The 14,854-nt window shown below is 43.5% G+C and overlaps 1 protein-coding gene across 1 annotated transcript in view; it reads right to left on the reverse strand.

Moving 5' to 3' along the window:
• Positions 1-7,684, reverse strand: part of MOB1B (MOB kinase activator 1B) — a 58,272-nt gene extending 50,588 nt beyond the window's left edge. The window contains exon 1 of the mRNA XM_063135211.1: positions 7,609-7,684. Coding sequence (XP_062991281.1) covers positions 7,609-7,622 — 14 coding nt within the window. The 5' untranslated portion in view covers positions 7,623-7,684. The remainder of the gene's footprint in view (positions 1-7,608) is intronic.
• Between the last annotated feature and the right edge of the window lie 7,170 nt (positions 7,685-14,854).

A 14,854-nucleotide genomic window follows, 5' to 3' on the forward strand; every position in this document is an offset into this window, starting at 1 on the left:
TCTGCCTGACTCCTCAACAGCCTTTCACTGAAAGGACATGGAGAAGGGAAGTAAATAACTAGATGCACCGCACTCCAGAGTTGAGCAAATGCAATGGTTTGATAGGAACTGTGTGTTGGAAAGGCAGAGAACTCTGCAAACTAGGTAGGTGAGAAGATACAGCAAGCTTCTCATACTGATTAATATAACTGGAAACAACTCTCTAGGGAGAAGTATTTCTCAAAGGAGAAATGTAAACAAATCCCCAAATGGTAAACTTGGCCTCTGATTACTCAGCATTAACGATTCACTAAAATTTGAAATTACCAGTATTTATTCTCAACAGGGTGGATTTGATTTAAATCACTACTCAGAAAGACTCGATTTAATCATGTGACTCTCCCCCCCCCCCAAAAAAAGTACACTCTTCCTTGTTATATTTTACACAACTCAGAGTTACCAAAGACTCATTCTTGCTGGTATAATCTTAATATTTACAACCAGATGAAGGTTTCATTTTTAGAATAGCAACTTTTAAAATTAGTTTTACAGTTATATCAAAAAATACTGATTTGGTTATGCCATTAGAAACACATCATAGATAGATAATTATGAAATTATTGCGAGGTGAACTATCTCCAGTTTAATAGATTAATCATTCATATTCTGCTGTATTTTATTGGAAGGAGAAAAATAATCTTACAGAAACCTCTGGAAGAGCATGACACTGTGAATGGATTAATGGAATTCATTTACCAAAAAATTTAAACAGCCTCATGCTACATAATTAAAAACGAATCCTTATAACCTTTGGACTATAATGTATCTTAAATAGAAAACTATCTTTAGATAGATTTTTCCTCAAAAAGCATTTTATTTTTAAAAATCCAATTTAAATCAAAAAAATCTGATTTAAATTTTAAAAATCTGATTTTATTTTTTTTTATTTTTTTTTAAAAAATCATTGATTATTATCCACCCTGGTTCTTAATGACAGAATCAGTAAGGAGGGTTTTTTGTCTGAAAATTATATTCTGATATAGTGGGAGAATGGGAACGACGACCCTGTATTAGGAGAACGACTTATGTATCTTGTGGGCACCTCTTAAGTCCCTATCAGGAGTTTTTGTGAGGTATTAAAGAACATGTTAGGGGGAGAACGAGGACAAGTGCACTAGCTCCCCCTGTGCTATCTCATTTCTCAATGCCCTCCATGTGTCGATGACGAACTTCTACAATGAAAAAATCAGGGTTTTAAATTGGATAGGGACCCTACGTGGATAGAAAAGGCAGGTGTTTTCCCTCAACATGAGGGCAACAATGACAAAAGAGACTGAAGTCAGTGTGCGTCTCCTTGCTCTCAACCCACACTACCAAGCATGCTGTTTATACCACAACAAGAACTGCTAAATAGGGCTCTACTTTCTCAGGAATGTATTATTTGAGACAGTTTTCTTAGACAATCAAGTGAAGTTGTTGTTTTTTGTTTCCTTCAACTACACAAATTAGCAGGCTACTGAAGATTGTCTCAGCATAGGTAAAATATGTATAAAGCGGTGTTCATTCTGAATAATTAGCAAACACATGGGCTCAGCTTGGGCTACACGTTACCATTTGAGTTGGTTCTTATTTTAAGTTTTCAATATTAATATTTTTATACTTTATTTTTGTACAGTCTTGGAAAAGTGATTGATAAATACTATAAAGACACAGAGAACAATAAGAACAGCCTCCATCCCATGGCTTCTACACTCCTGTAACTGCTGCCCTTAGAATATTTCGACTGGGTTCAGACAACATGATAACCAACGGTGGGTTAAATAGTCAATGGTGGATTATTGTGTCGTCTGTCAGGATTTTTTCACAACACAGTTGGTTATTCAGCCATAATAACCAATGCAAATAACCAACGCTGTGCGGAGTTGATTATTTGAACAACCGTTAGTAATTGTGCCGTCTGTCGGGCACCGTTGATATTTCGTGGCACACAGTTGGTTAATTTTGGCAACTACAGAGTCCCCTGGCAAGAGTGACCAAAGTGGTGGCTGCTGCTCTAGTCCAGCTGGTAGAACTCACAATGGCTGATGGATACCAGCGAGAGGACTGACGGGGGGGGGGGGGGGGGGAGAGAGGGATGTGTCAATCAAACACACAGTTGACTAATAGTCAGCTCGACACTGGCCTTAATCCACACCATGGTTGATTATAATCATGTTGTGTGGGGAGTACCCCATTGATAATCAACTATGGAGTTAACTATTAACCCACTTCTGACTATTGTGTTGTCCGAAGTAGTGAAGATACAAGCTAAAAATATTATAACTTCCACCTGTGTAATACATAGCATGGCATATCATCTTCTTCCACATTCTGTGGAAGCATCAAAGGAGAACAATGCAATTCCCAAAGCTACATGTTGCAATGATATACATGAGCAATCACATGGAGGCCATTTCAAGACATTGAAATGCAGACTGGATATCAATTCAGAAGTGCCCAATAAACCTCCTGTGGAAATGCTCGATAAAAAGGAGGCAAATAACTTGCTATTATCACACTGTGAGGTAATCAGAAGGTTTGCAGTATTGTTTAAAAAGGAAAAACTTAGCCCACTCTATGTAAGTTCTGTAATTGGCTCAAATCAATATCGTGCGAAAGGAGTGATTCAAAAGAGAGTTTTATTTAGAACAGGACACACTACCCAAAAGGCTTGGGCAGACAGCCACACATTCGATACTAAACATAAAATTCCCAGTTAAGTGGCTTGCAAAGCAAGGTGTGAATGTGAGCACTCTCAAACAGCACCAAAAGGAAGCCTGAGAAGGATATAAGTGACACAGACACACACACACAAACATACAAGGCAAACTGAGAGCAGACTCAGTCATGTTTTTCCCATGGTGTAGTGGCTTTTGCAATTACTAGGCAGAATCACACATACCTGGGCTGTTTGAGTGTAAAACATGCACTGACCTCTGTTCAGCAAGCAGGTTTCTGCAGCTTGCTGGAAGTCCAAATCGTGCTGTATTTCCTTTAGAAAAATGTGTTCCCGTGGAAGGGGAGGAAGAATTGTGTCTTTGCAGTAACCGCAAGACATAACCAAAAGCAAAAAAATAATTTCCTGAGTCCACCTTCAGAATATGCAAAATTGTTTAGACCTAAGAATTCGATTAAGAAGCCTGCAAGAGGAAGCAGGGCAATAGGGTTTTGAAAGATGTTTTTAAAGCATATTCAGCATTTTTAGTTTCCTTAAAAAGATCTGGATCAAACAGTTTAGAAACTTTGAGACTTCCTAAATAAATAATGCAGAAGCAAAAAAAAATCTTAGTGTTACTATTACACTTTTTTTAGATTTCTCAAACTTGACTTTTGCAAATAAATTTGGTTCTGTGCATACCGTGCCACCATGCTTTTGCATGGGGAGTTATGTAGATGAAAGACTCATATACCTATTAGATAACAAAACAACAATACAGTGAAATGAAGAGTTTAAGCAAGGTGGATGGGTGGGTTTTTTTTTCATGAGGCTCTCTTTTGCAGGCAATTTAAGTAATTCTAAAAAGCAGTGGTATATTGCCATATGGTACGCCTACCAGAGCTATCTTTAACATCTTCCTGGGAATTGCAGGCTGTGTTTTCTGCAACTATGCAGTAATTTGTTCTTAAAGAAACACTGCCAAATTGACTTATTTGAAAGTCTGCCTAATCCTATGAGCCATAGCATAAGCATGGCAACAGCTCATAGCATCAATGCTGGTGTCCCACAACAGATATGTTAGCCATGAACATAAAAACAGAAGAAGTGCCATGCTGGATCAGACCAAGGGTCCATCTAGTCCAGCACTAAACCAGCCATTGGCCAGGGACCAACAAAGCAGGACATGGTGCAACAGCACCCTCCCGCCCACGTTTCACAGCAACTGGTGCACACAGGCTTACTGCCTCGAATACTGGAGATAGCATACAACCATCAGGGCTAGTAGCCATTGATAGCCTTCGCCTCCAGGAATTTATCCACCCACCTTTTAAAGCCATCTAAATTGGTCGCCATTACATCTTGTGGTAGTGAATTCCATGATTTAACTATGCTTTGCCATTCAGAGGAGAATGTACTTTCAATGGCTATCTATGGGCCATAATCTGTGTGGAGCACTTACATTGCCGCTCCCCAAAACACAGCACAACAGAAGCAAGCACCTGCCCTCTTAGAATTGTGAAAGCTCTTAAGAGGAACTGGAGAGGAGGGGAGATCAACTTTTTTCACCCATTTCAGAATGTCTAATTTTCCCACCATACTTACTAGCTAAGGTAGACATGAATACAAAAAGTGGGTATCTTGCCCTCTTCATATTCTTTTGCTTGCTGAGAAAAATGGATAGATAACCCAACTTCCAGGTAAACAGTAAGTTTTTCTAGTCGTCTCAAACGTCATGAACAGTTTCCTCAAAAATGCAATTGTCCATTCAGATGACTAGGGCTAGGATTGGCTCTGGCAAGCAAAATAAGTATAAAACAAGAGTTTATAGTCAAAAGTCCTTGTGAACCTTAATTAGGTAGAAAGTATCATAAATCCACAACAGAAGAAAATACTCTTTGAAGTAAACATACTTTTTAAGCCATCCATCTACTCGCATATTTCCGGGGCATAGTCCAGTATGATTTCTAGAACTATTGCAAGTGCATTAAAAGAGGTAAAGGGTTTGTCTGGAAGGGTACCGGCAAAGATGGAAGCTGTTTATGGTTTAGTATTTTTTCTGGGACCCTATGAAGCATAACCACTGGGAAATGCCCATACCCTTGCCACAAAGGCAGTTTTGTGGCTCTGGCAGAAAAAAAAATGATTTCCTCCAGCTCCTTTTCATGACATCCTAGAAGCCCTCTAGACCTGAGGAGTTGGACACAAACCTGTGCTGGATATTTATTTATTTATTTATTTTAGTAAGAATAGGAGAGGAACTTTGTGAGGCATAGGATTTTGACAGGTATTGTGGCCAAAGCAGATGAAAAGCATCAGGTTATTCTAATATTAGTCAATAATAATAATAAATTTATTTCTTACCCGCCTCTCCATTCTGATCGAGGCAGGGAACAACAATAAACGATAAAATACATAGCATTATTCAGAAGTATGTTTTACAGGATCAGGATCGAAGCAAGTCTTCTACAACAAAGTGATAAGTCCTTTTACTGTTTAATTCCCCAATTTAACTGGTTTGTGTTGATTATCATAATTAAATTGCCTTAACTTCAACTGCGAGGGATTGACGATTACTTAGTTGTGCTTTTGAACTAGGAAATCAAATAACAGAACCACAGGCCATACACATTCTATGTCTATCAGTTAGCTAATGACTGTTTCTCCCAGTTTAGAGAATACAGCTGTTTCCATGTTGTAAGTACCTTTATCAGTGTCTGTCCTCTTCCATATCTGCTTTCTATAACAGTGTCAAACAAGTCAAGCAATTAAATTTTAGCATTTCAGAAGAGGTGCTAATTTTACTTCTTTCTTTTTTAGCTTTTTACTGCACGGTATTCTGAAAGTACTCAAAAGTCTAGCAAATGTGGGCTACACTTCTCAGAATACTTATCTTTGTGGTTTTAATATAGGCTAATCTTATGATCTTTACTCAGAAGTTAAACCCGTAGTTCAATATGGCTTACTGCTACGTATAAGACTATAGCCTTAACATGCCAAACTCCCCCCAAAACCTCTATTACTTCTCAAAATGTAATATTAGGGAAGGAGGAGAATATTCCCCAGTTGTACGACTCCCATTCTCTCAAGCCTTTTTAGACTTTTCCCCCTCGCAGCGAGAAATCCTACACAAAATGATCTCCCCACACCCAATTTGCAATCTGCAGGACCAAAATGCAAGCTGATTTTCTACTATAAAACAATGTGTGTCTTCTATATGCCCTGGAGGCACTTACAGGAACTATGGCAGCTGACTTCCAAATTTAGATACATAGAGTTTTAAATATATATATATATATATATATATATATATATATAAAAATAATCCAAACCAGAAGTTTGCAGATTTTTAAAAAATATGTTATGAAAAACAAGTACAGTGCAACAACATGGTCAGGATCAATGTCTAGAATACAAAAGGAGGAAGGGGATTTCTCAGGGCTATTGTCCAAGATGTCTAGCCCCCTATATAACCACACCACCTGTGTTAACTGTCAGCCTCAGCAATAACAACAACAACACACACACACAAGCCCCCTCTGGCTCAAAGTCGGACACCCCATACATTACTTAAAATCACTAGCGCCACTTGAGAGAGATTGGTCTCATGGAAGAGCCTGTTGGGAAAGAAGGGGTGATTGATTACAGGACTCCTGTATTCCCTTGAGAAGGGTGGGAGGGAGAGCAAGCCAAGGGATGCAATTTCATTTTATGGCTACAAAAAAGAAGCCACTAGGGAGTCTCCAAGCTGTCGTCTAAGTGGAGACCGTGGGGGAGGGAAGCATAGGCAGACATCCTGGATATCTAACAAGACCACAACCCTATAACACCCCACCACCACCATTCAACTTCCTCCTATTCAACTCACTTCAGAGAGTTCATACAATACAATGTAAACCTCCCCACACACCCCATTTCGATAGTGGTCCTACAGACAACAGCACCCAGAAGTAGCACCTGCCGCCCCTATTTTAACTCAGAGGCTTGTTTTGCCCAGGAACAAAACAACACAAACTTTTAGGATAGCAGGCAGTTTAGAGGCATCTAACCAACTGCATCTGTCTATACAGATCCACAACGAAACCACTTCTCCTTTCAGCGGAAGAGGAACACTGGCTGAATTCCAACCCCACTCACCCCATTTCCACCATGGGGGCAACGAAGGGGCCCGGAGCCCTCACCCCAACAACCACTTCCATGTTTATCAAGGGGAACCAGCAATATGTAACGCCCTTTAAAAAACCCTTCCTTTTCAACACGGGGAAAGGGAGGGGGTGTCTTTAGTGTAAACCAGCAACGATAAGGAACAACAAAAACAATAATAAATAAATAAATAAATAAATTAACAACGCCTTCCCAGTTTCCGCCTAGTAGGGAAGGTATGTGCAAGAAAGGGAAAGGTGGGAGACGGGGGAAGAGGTCAAGGGTAAGAAGGAGGAGGAGGAGAGCAGGGAAGGGGAACACAGAGGAGGGGAAGCAGAAGGTGCAAAAATGGACGGGAGGACGGGCGGCCCTGAAGGGGGGGAAGAGGAGGAGGAGGAGGAGGACGGTCGGGGAAAGCGGTGCGGTGGGCTGAGGTGGGGGGAAGAGTCGCACACAAAGGATGCGAGGGAAGACCTGGCGAGCTTTTTACTCAGAAGTAAATGCCATGGATGGGCGCCTTCCAAGCCAGCCTGTTTCGGAGCGCTGCGTAAAGGCGGCAGGCAGCGACCTGGGGCTTCTGAGGCGGAGGAAAGAGACGCAGAGAGAAGCGCAAAGGGCTTCCTGTTCTCGCAAGGGCCCGGGCGGGAGGGCCGGCTTGGGTGTCAGCCACCCGCGGGCGGACCCTGGCGTCGGACCCCGGAGAAAGAGCCGCTGAGGAGGAAGACGGGCGGAAAGGCACGAGGCCCGCCCGCCTCTCTCCCCTCGCCCACCCGCCGGCCCCGAACACTTACAACAAGAAGCTCATGGCGGCGGAGCGGGACCAACTGCGGCTGCCTCAGCTCGGCTCCCAATGGCAGGAAGGCGGCCCCGGCGGAGGAGGAGGAGGGAAGGAGGAGGAGGCAGGGCGAGCGAGCGAGCGAGCGAGGAGGCAGGCAGGCAAGCGGCGAGAGAGCGCGCGAACACCGCGGGGCGGGGACTGGCGCGGCCAACAGCCGCCGCCGCCGCCTTCTCCTCGGCGTCGCCTTTTCCCGCCTCCTTCCTGTCTGCGCCTCAAGAGGCAGCCTTCCTCAACCTGGGGCTCTCCGGATGTGTGTGACTGAAACTCCCATCATCCCCAGACACCACGGCCACCGCCACCTCCTCAGCATCATCTTTTCCCGCTTCCTTCCTATCTGTGCCTCAGAGGCAGCCTTCCTCAACCTGGGGCTCTCTGGGTGTGTGGGGTTGCAACTCCCATCATCCCCAGCCACCATGGCTACTTTCTCCACAGCATCATCTTTTCCTACCTCCTTCCTATCTATGCCTCAGAGGCAGCCTTCCTCAACCTGGGGCTCTCCAGATGTGTGGGACTGCAACTCCCATCATCCCCAGCAACCACGGCCACCGCCACCTCCTCAGCATCATCTTTTCCTGCCTCCTTCCTATCTATGCCTCAGAGGCAGCTTCCCTCAACCTGGGGCTCTCTGGATGTGTGGGGTTGCAACTCCCATCATCCCCAGCCACCATGGCTACTTTCTCCTCAGCATCATCTTTTCCCGCCTCCTTCCTATCTATGCCTCAGAGGCAACCTTCCTCAACCTGGGGCTCTCCGGACGTGTGGGACTGCTGCATGAAAAAGGAACAGGAGTTACAGCAGGAGGCTATGCTTGAAGACCCCTCCTCAACACAGAGTTTTGATCAGAATCTTTTTAGGATGTAGGGGCAAGGATTCCAACCTGATAACCTAGGAGCGCTGCACAGGAACCTGGCCAGAAAAGAGGGCAAGTTACTCTAAATGAAAAGTACCATTGCTCAAGCTGGTCTCAGGGCCCAAGCAATGGAGGTGTGGGGCTGGGTACACTTTTCTGCAGCCCAGAGGTCCAGGAGGGCTTGACCCAGCCCAATTACCATGAGGGGAAAAAGCTGGACTAAATAAAGGCTCAATCCTATGCATGGCTGGCTGGGGCATGCTGGGAATTGTAGGCCTTTTTTCTGTCTACACATGCATAGGATTGCACCCTAAATTGTAGATCATGCCTGCGATCTTGTGATTTGCCGGAGCCAATCAGAAGCAGTGAGTTGCTGGCCCAGCTCCTTCTCTAGAATGGTGTTCTGTGGCAGAGATTTGTGTTTCTCTGTGACCTGCTTTCCCAAGGGTCACCAGTCCCAGAGTTCCCAGTACATAAAAGAGGGGGAAAGCATCATAATTCATCCCAGGGACAGTGGAAGTAATGAGCTGCTGGAAGAACTTACAAGCCCAAAATATATGTGAGCAAATCTCTAGTTAATCAAGCAGCCAGAAACCTCAGGAAGGGAATATCCCAGAAAAAGCTTTTATGGTGTATTTGACTTGCCTCATTCTTTATGCAGAGTCCAGGTGTCATCATCTTTCCACTCACAATCCTTCAGTGTTTTCCCACCTCTTCCATCTTTTATCTTATCACAGGAAAAAACCTTCCTCCAAATTTTCATGTAACTCATCTCTATGCAATCTCTGATAATCCTAAATTTACAGTCCTCAAACCCCTATTTGGAGGAAGCGGACATAACTTACAAAACAGCTGGTGTTAGCTTGTCCATATCAGTATATTGCATTTCCCTTGTGTAATCTTGACAGCCATACAGAAAGAAAGTTGTGAAAAGTGGGTGGGACAACCTATGGCTTCAGCCAAAGGAAAATGGGTTTGCTTGCTCACGCTGTTCCTCCACACCAAAGCTCCTTCTAGCAAAAATTTTGCTTCACAAGGGGCCTGCTCCTCACACAGCTTATATTAAAACAAAACAGCTCCTTTTCACCAATATTACACTATTGAATTTGGGCAGCAAAGTGCTTTTTTTGGTCACCACCAAATTTCCATGTTGGGGGTGGGAAAAGCAAAAACAGCCAGGAGGTCACTTGTGGCCCACATGTTAACCACTCCAGCCTATAGTATTATTATACATATAAATGTATATGTATAATATGTATAATATGTATAAATGTGAATCAAAGCAGAATTCAGATATATGTTAAAAAAAAAACTTGAAGATGCCCTGATCTGGCAAACCACTTGATCACTTCTATGGAAGTTAAATTTTTTGAAGGGGTAAGGTGGTGGGTAAGATCCTTCTAGTGCAAACCTAAGCGCATTTTCTTGAAATTTCTTTCCAATGACATCAATAAGCCTGACCTCCAATAAGTATGCTTTGGGCTGGAAGGTAAATTAGAGGGGAAACGCATACAGTGAATATGGAGAGGAACCACAGGGAAATATCCTTATTTTTTTAAAAAAAAACAAACCTCAAAAAAGTGGGTGTGTTTTTGCTTGGACCAATTAACCTCCATTCCATTCAACTCTTTAGAATATTTTGCATTTCAGTAGTACACTTAATAGCTACTGCAATACTAACAATAGTATTTTGGTTCAGTAACTGCTATGTGAAATAATTACATAACCTGAATTATATTCTGTTCTTACTGATGTGGTATTGTAATACTGAAAAGGGTTCCAGGTCAACTGAGATGCTTACTCTAGGCACAGAATATGGTAGGCTCTGGTAGCCTACCGCAGGGTTACATAACTGCAAACTGTTAAGACCTACTAAATCAGATCTGTCATTTGAGGTTATCCACTCTACCAAATGGCTTAAGGAAATACATTGGAATGGCCGTGATGCTGGCAGTTTACAAAACTCTTTGGGTATAATGTTACTCTTTTTCAGACTTTGTGAACCAATAAACACATTCTAGTACAAAATAAACACACACTATAGTACAAAAATGATGCAATCACACATTTAGTACACATTTCTTTAGTCCTACTTCAAGAAAAAGAAAATAATGTCTGGTTAGAAGAATGCCACAGCTAAAAGTCAATTATCGGGTTCACACGTAATGAGAAGCCACTGTGGGTGAATTTCCCTGTGGGGTTTCTTGTTTCAGCGACAACCACAATTTTAAATATTTGGGGCATCGTGGTAGACGGCATAGCTTCTCATTATGTGCAAACCCGGTGAGGGTGGGGTGGTGGGGTGATTGAGAAGCCACACAAAACCCATGGGCTGTTTTAGAATTGCAGGTGACTTGTCAACCACCAGGGTCGCATGTGACGAGAAGCGACAGCACGCCCCTGCCATGCCCCAGATATTCAAAATGGCTACTATGACAAGCCCTGCAGGGAAATTCACCCATAATGGCATTTGATTGAGTGCAAGCTGGACCAATACAAATACAATATATATACACTATGCTCTTGGAATTGTACACCCAAGACTTGGAATTAACATTACCTCCCCCCACCCCACCCCCAGCTGCACTGATCTCCTGTTGAAAGGTTTTAACTTTGGCAACTAATATCTAGATCAGAGATATTTTCAAATGTTTCCAAGAATGACCCACAGATAGCTTTAACAGGTTGCCACTAAAAAGCCATTTAAGCCTCTTAGGGCACAATCCTATGCATGCTGGCAGGGGAACGCTGGGAGTTGTAAGAATTTTTTCCTTTCTAAACTTGCATAGGATTGTGTCTTTATGTCCTATTTTTGCCATGAGTTAAGAAATGTGGACTAGAATATGAATGTATGTTCTAACTCAGCAGCAGTCAAGAGCCCCTTGGGCTACATTAAAACCTCACTTGGGTTTTTACAACTGCCGCGCTTCCACAATTGGAAGCAGCTGTCCAGACAAGGTTCATTAAAGTGACTTCACTCAGGGAGTTCTGGCCAGGCAAACTTCCAACCTGGCTTATTGCCCCAGAGCCTCCTGTGATCATGCAAAGGCTTCTGTGGTGCGCTCTTTTTGTGTGTGCAGGGTAGGGTCAGAAACAGCACCTCATGTGGTGAAACCAATAGTAAGTGAAGCCCCACGTCTGACCTAACAGATGTCTGGAAAAGTACTAGATTCCCCAGAAGGCTCTGCAAAAATCTTGGCATTATGTTGTTTACAAGGAGTGCATCTATATCTTGTCAACGTGGGCTCACACTGACAGCTGATTTGAGAACTTTGGTTGGGGAAGTGTGAAGGAAAGTAACTAACTGAAATGTGTTTTATAAAGTGTTTTAAGTATAATGTGTGAAAACATTTGATAAATTGTGTGTGGTACATACTGCGGGTTAAATAAGCCACCATGGCGTTTTTGACCCATGGTGATCATGCAAACCAGCCCACTCTGTTTAATGAGACAAATCCCTGGTAAGAGGATTGCTGCCAATGGAGTAAGTTCTGTTGCACTCACCTTAGATTAAGCATGCATAGGTTCAGGTTTCCATGGCGCTTCACATCTATCAGAGTACTGTAATTCAGGGATAAAGAGGTTCAGCAAACCAGGAGTGAGCAACTTTTTTTCTCTGAAGGGCCATATTCCCTCATAGGCAATCTGTTGAGGTGCTGGCAGAGGCAGAGCCAAAAATGGTTGGGTCACACCTCTTGTCTTTCTCCAACCTCCTTTTCTTTCTTTTTCTGCAACCCCCTTTTCCCTCTCCGTCTCCCTCCCTGCACAGGCAAGGGACAGATCAATCTTGCCAGACGCCTGAACTGATCACAAGCAGAGGGCTTTTGATATTAGGCACGCAGCCCTAGAGCAACAAGTAGCCCACCACTGCATAAACTAAGATGGAATGAGAGCAACAGGTATTATAATGCATTTGTATTTGAGAATTACATTCAAAGCACATGTGCAGCCAAGAAGACATTCCTAATTAAACATCCATAAGAATTCTGTGGTAGTCTCAGTTTACACTGTAGTTTAGAAGTAAGCCCCATTCTGTTCAAGGAAGCTTCTTAAGAAGTTATATAGGATCAACTTGACCGTACTCTTGCTATGCCAAAATAAACCCAAGAGAGAAGTGGTTGCCTAGGGAATGAGCATGCTTCCCAAATTGAGAAGTCTATGAGACTAAGGAAGGGAGATTATGGTCGAAAGTCTCTTGAACCCCTTCCCAATGCTCCAAGCCCATTACTATGAACCATCTTTACCCTGTGCATAGTTATTCCATTCCCACTTCTGTTGCCTCCCCAGCTATATTGATTGTATATGAACATATGCAGATGCCTCAGACCAAGTAAAATGATTACTTTGACTGTCTAAGGCAGGCGCACTTCCAAGCTCTGATACTTGAGTTTCCTTAATTGGAGATTGAGCCTTTGGCCATCTGATTCTTCCCAGTGTGGTGTTCCACCTTTACATTCTATAATCCTTCTTCCACAAAATGATATTCCATCTCAGCATTCTATTTCTTGTAAGGCAGTGTACATAGATCAGAAAGATGTGTATTCAAATCCCAACTGAGCTACAACTCTCACTGTGGGTGCCCTTGGGTCCAAAACTACCTTTAGCCTAACCTACCTCACAGGCTTCTTGCAATGATTAAATGGGATATGCCAATGTACACCGCTTTGATCTCCATGGAGGATGAGCAGAACTCCACATAATAATTTTTCTTATTTTCATAGTAGAGCTGCATTCTACATCTGCCTTCTCTTACAACACAACCTGACATCCTCATATATTTTATTTAATTCATTAAGAAGATTTACATGCTGCCCTTTAGCAGAGTTTCAGGGTGGTTTACATTACTACATAGTTGTTAAACATCATAGAGAACCAACTGAAAAGAGGTGGAGCATATTATTAAAGTGTTACAAAGGAGATTTAGGATACAGGGTAGCAATAAAACAAACACATGATTATGCTGCCTAAACTCTACAGAAAGCTAATGAAAGTCATTGCTCTTCCAAGGAACGATCTGAAGGCATGCAATGTAATTCTACTGCTGAAGGCCTAGCCTATAAACTGAGAATCACATATAAACTGCTCTAAGCTCTTTGAAGGAAGGGTACAAGTAGAATAAACAAGCCAGAGGATGAAGGCAAAGGCAACAGTGTTCTTGGTGTGCACGCACACATTTATTTTCCACCCCAGTCTCTGGCCAAACAGGTTTTGCAAAGTACCACAAAAACCTACTAAATCTGTGAATAGCGACGAAAGATGGCCAATTGTGCACACCTCTCCCCAACGCACTGTCAGCCTCTTATTTCCAATAAAAATCAGGACTTCAATCCTTTGCAGCCCCTTGAATTTGAACAAGGAACGCAGAACATTCAAATATGCCTTTGCTTTGAGTTCTCCTAAAACCCCGTCAGCAACTAGTTTTTTTGGAGGTCTATGCTGGGAAGGAAGTTTATTTCTGTTTTGCGTAACGCCTTCCCCCCTTCATATGTTTTAATGTGATTTTAGACTGTAAGCCTCTAGGCAGGGTATTGCTGTTTTATTTGTATATTCTGTACAGCACCAAGTACATTGTTGGTGCTATATAAATTAATATTATTAATAATAATAATGCTGGATTTACAGGGAGGCCCAAGCCCCCTCACGTTTTGTGACCTCCCCCCAGCCCCAGCTTTTGTTTTTTTTAGGCTACAGAGGGTGCCACGATTTGGCTAAAATTGGTCAAGGGCTGAAAGCCACATAGGCACCGTTTCCTACCATAGCGTGGTATCCAATGTTAGTCTGACTTGAGTCCCATTCATGTCAATGCGTCTACTCTAAGTAGGGCTGACATTGGATACAACCCATAATTCGAGCAGCGTCGGCACCTCAAACCTTTCCCCGCCCCAACGGGGCCTGCCAGCAAGTTCGGTTGCCACGATCACCGCCCTCTCTATAAGGAGGGGTGAGGTCAAATTGGGCAACTTTCAAGGGGCCCCGATTTGGCCCAGGGGCTTCCAGCTGCAGACACCCCCCCCCCACCGTCCTAAGCTGTGAGGAAGTGTTTTCTCCAACCAACCCCCACCCCGGCGTTACGACGACCCCAATGGGGAAAGGGTCAATCCCGCTCCCCTGAGGAGGAGATCCGCCGCCTTTTCTTCCCTCACAACCCAGCAAGGCTTTGCGCGGCCTTGCCTTCCTGTGGGGCGCGCGGCGACGCCTCTCGGAAAGCGGCCTTGGTGTGTGCGTGTGTGTGTGTTTCCGCGTCGCCCTCGATTGCCTCAGGCGGGACAGGCCTGGGCCTGGGCCTTACGCGAGGGGCGGGCTGGGCCAGAGCGAGGGTAGGCCTGGGATGCCTCCGCCTCCTGACGCG

Source organism: Elgaria multicarinata, chromosome 10 (genome assembly GCF_023053635.1).
Source record: "Elgaria multicarinata webbii isolate HBS135686 ecotype San Diego chromosome 10, rElgMul1.1.pri, whole genome shotgun sequence".
Taxonomy (NCBI): domain Eukaryota; kingdom Metazoa; phylum Chordata; class Lepidosauria; order Squamata; family Anguidae; genus Elgaria; species Elgaria multicarinata.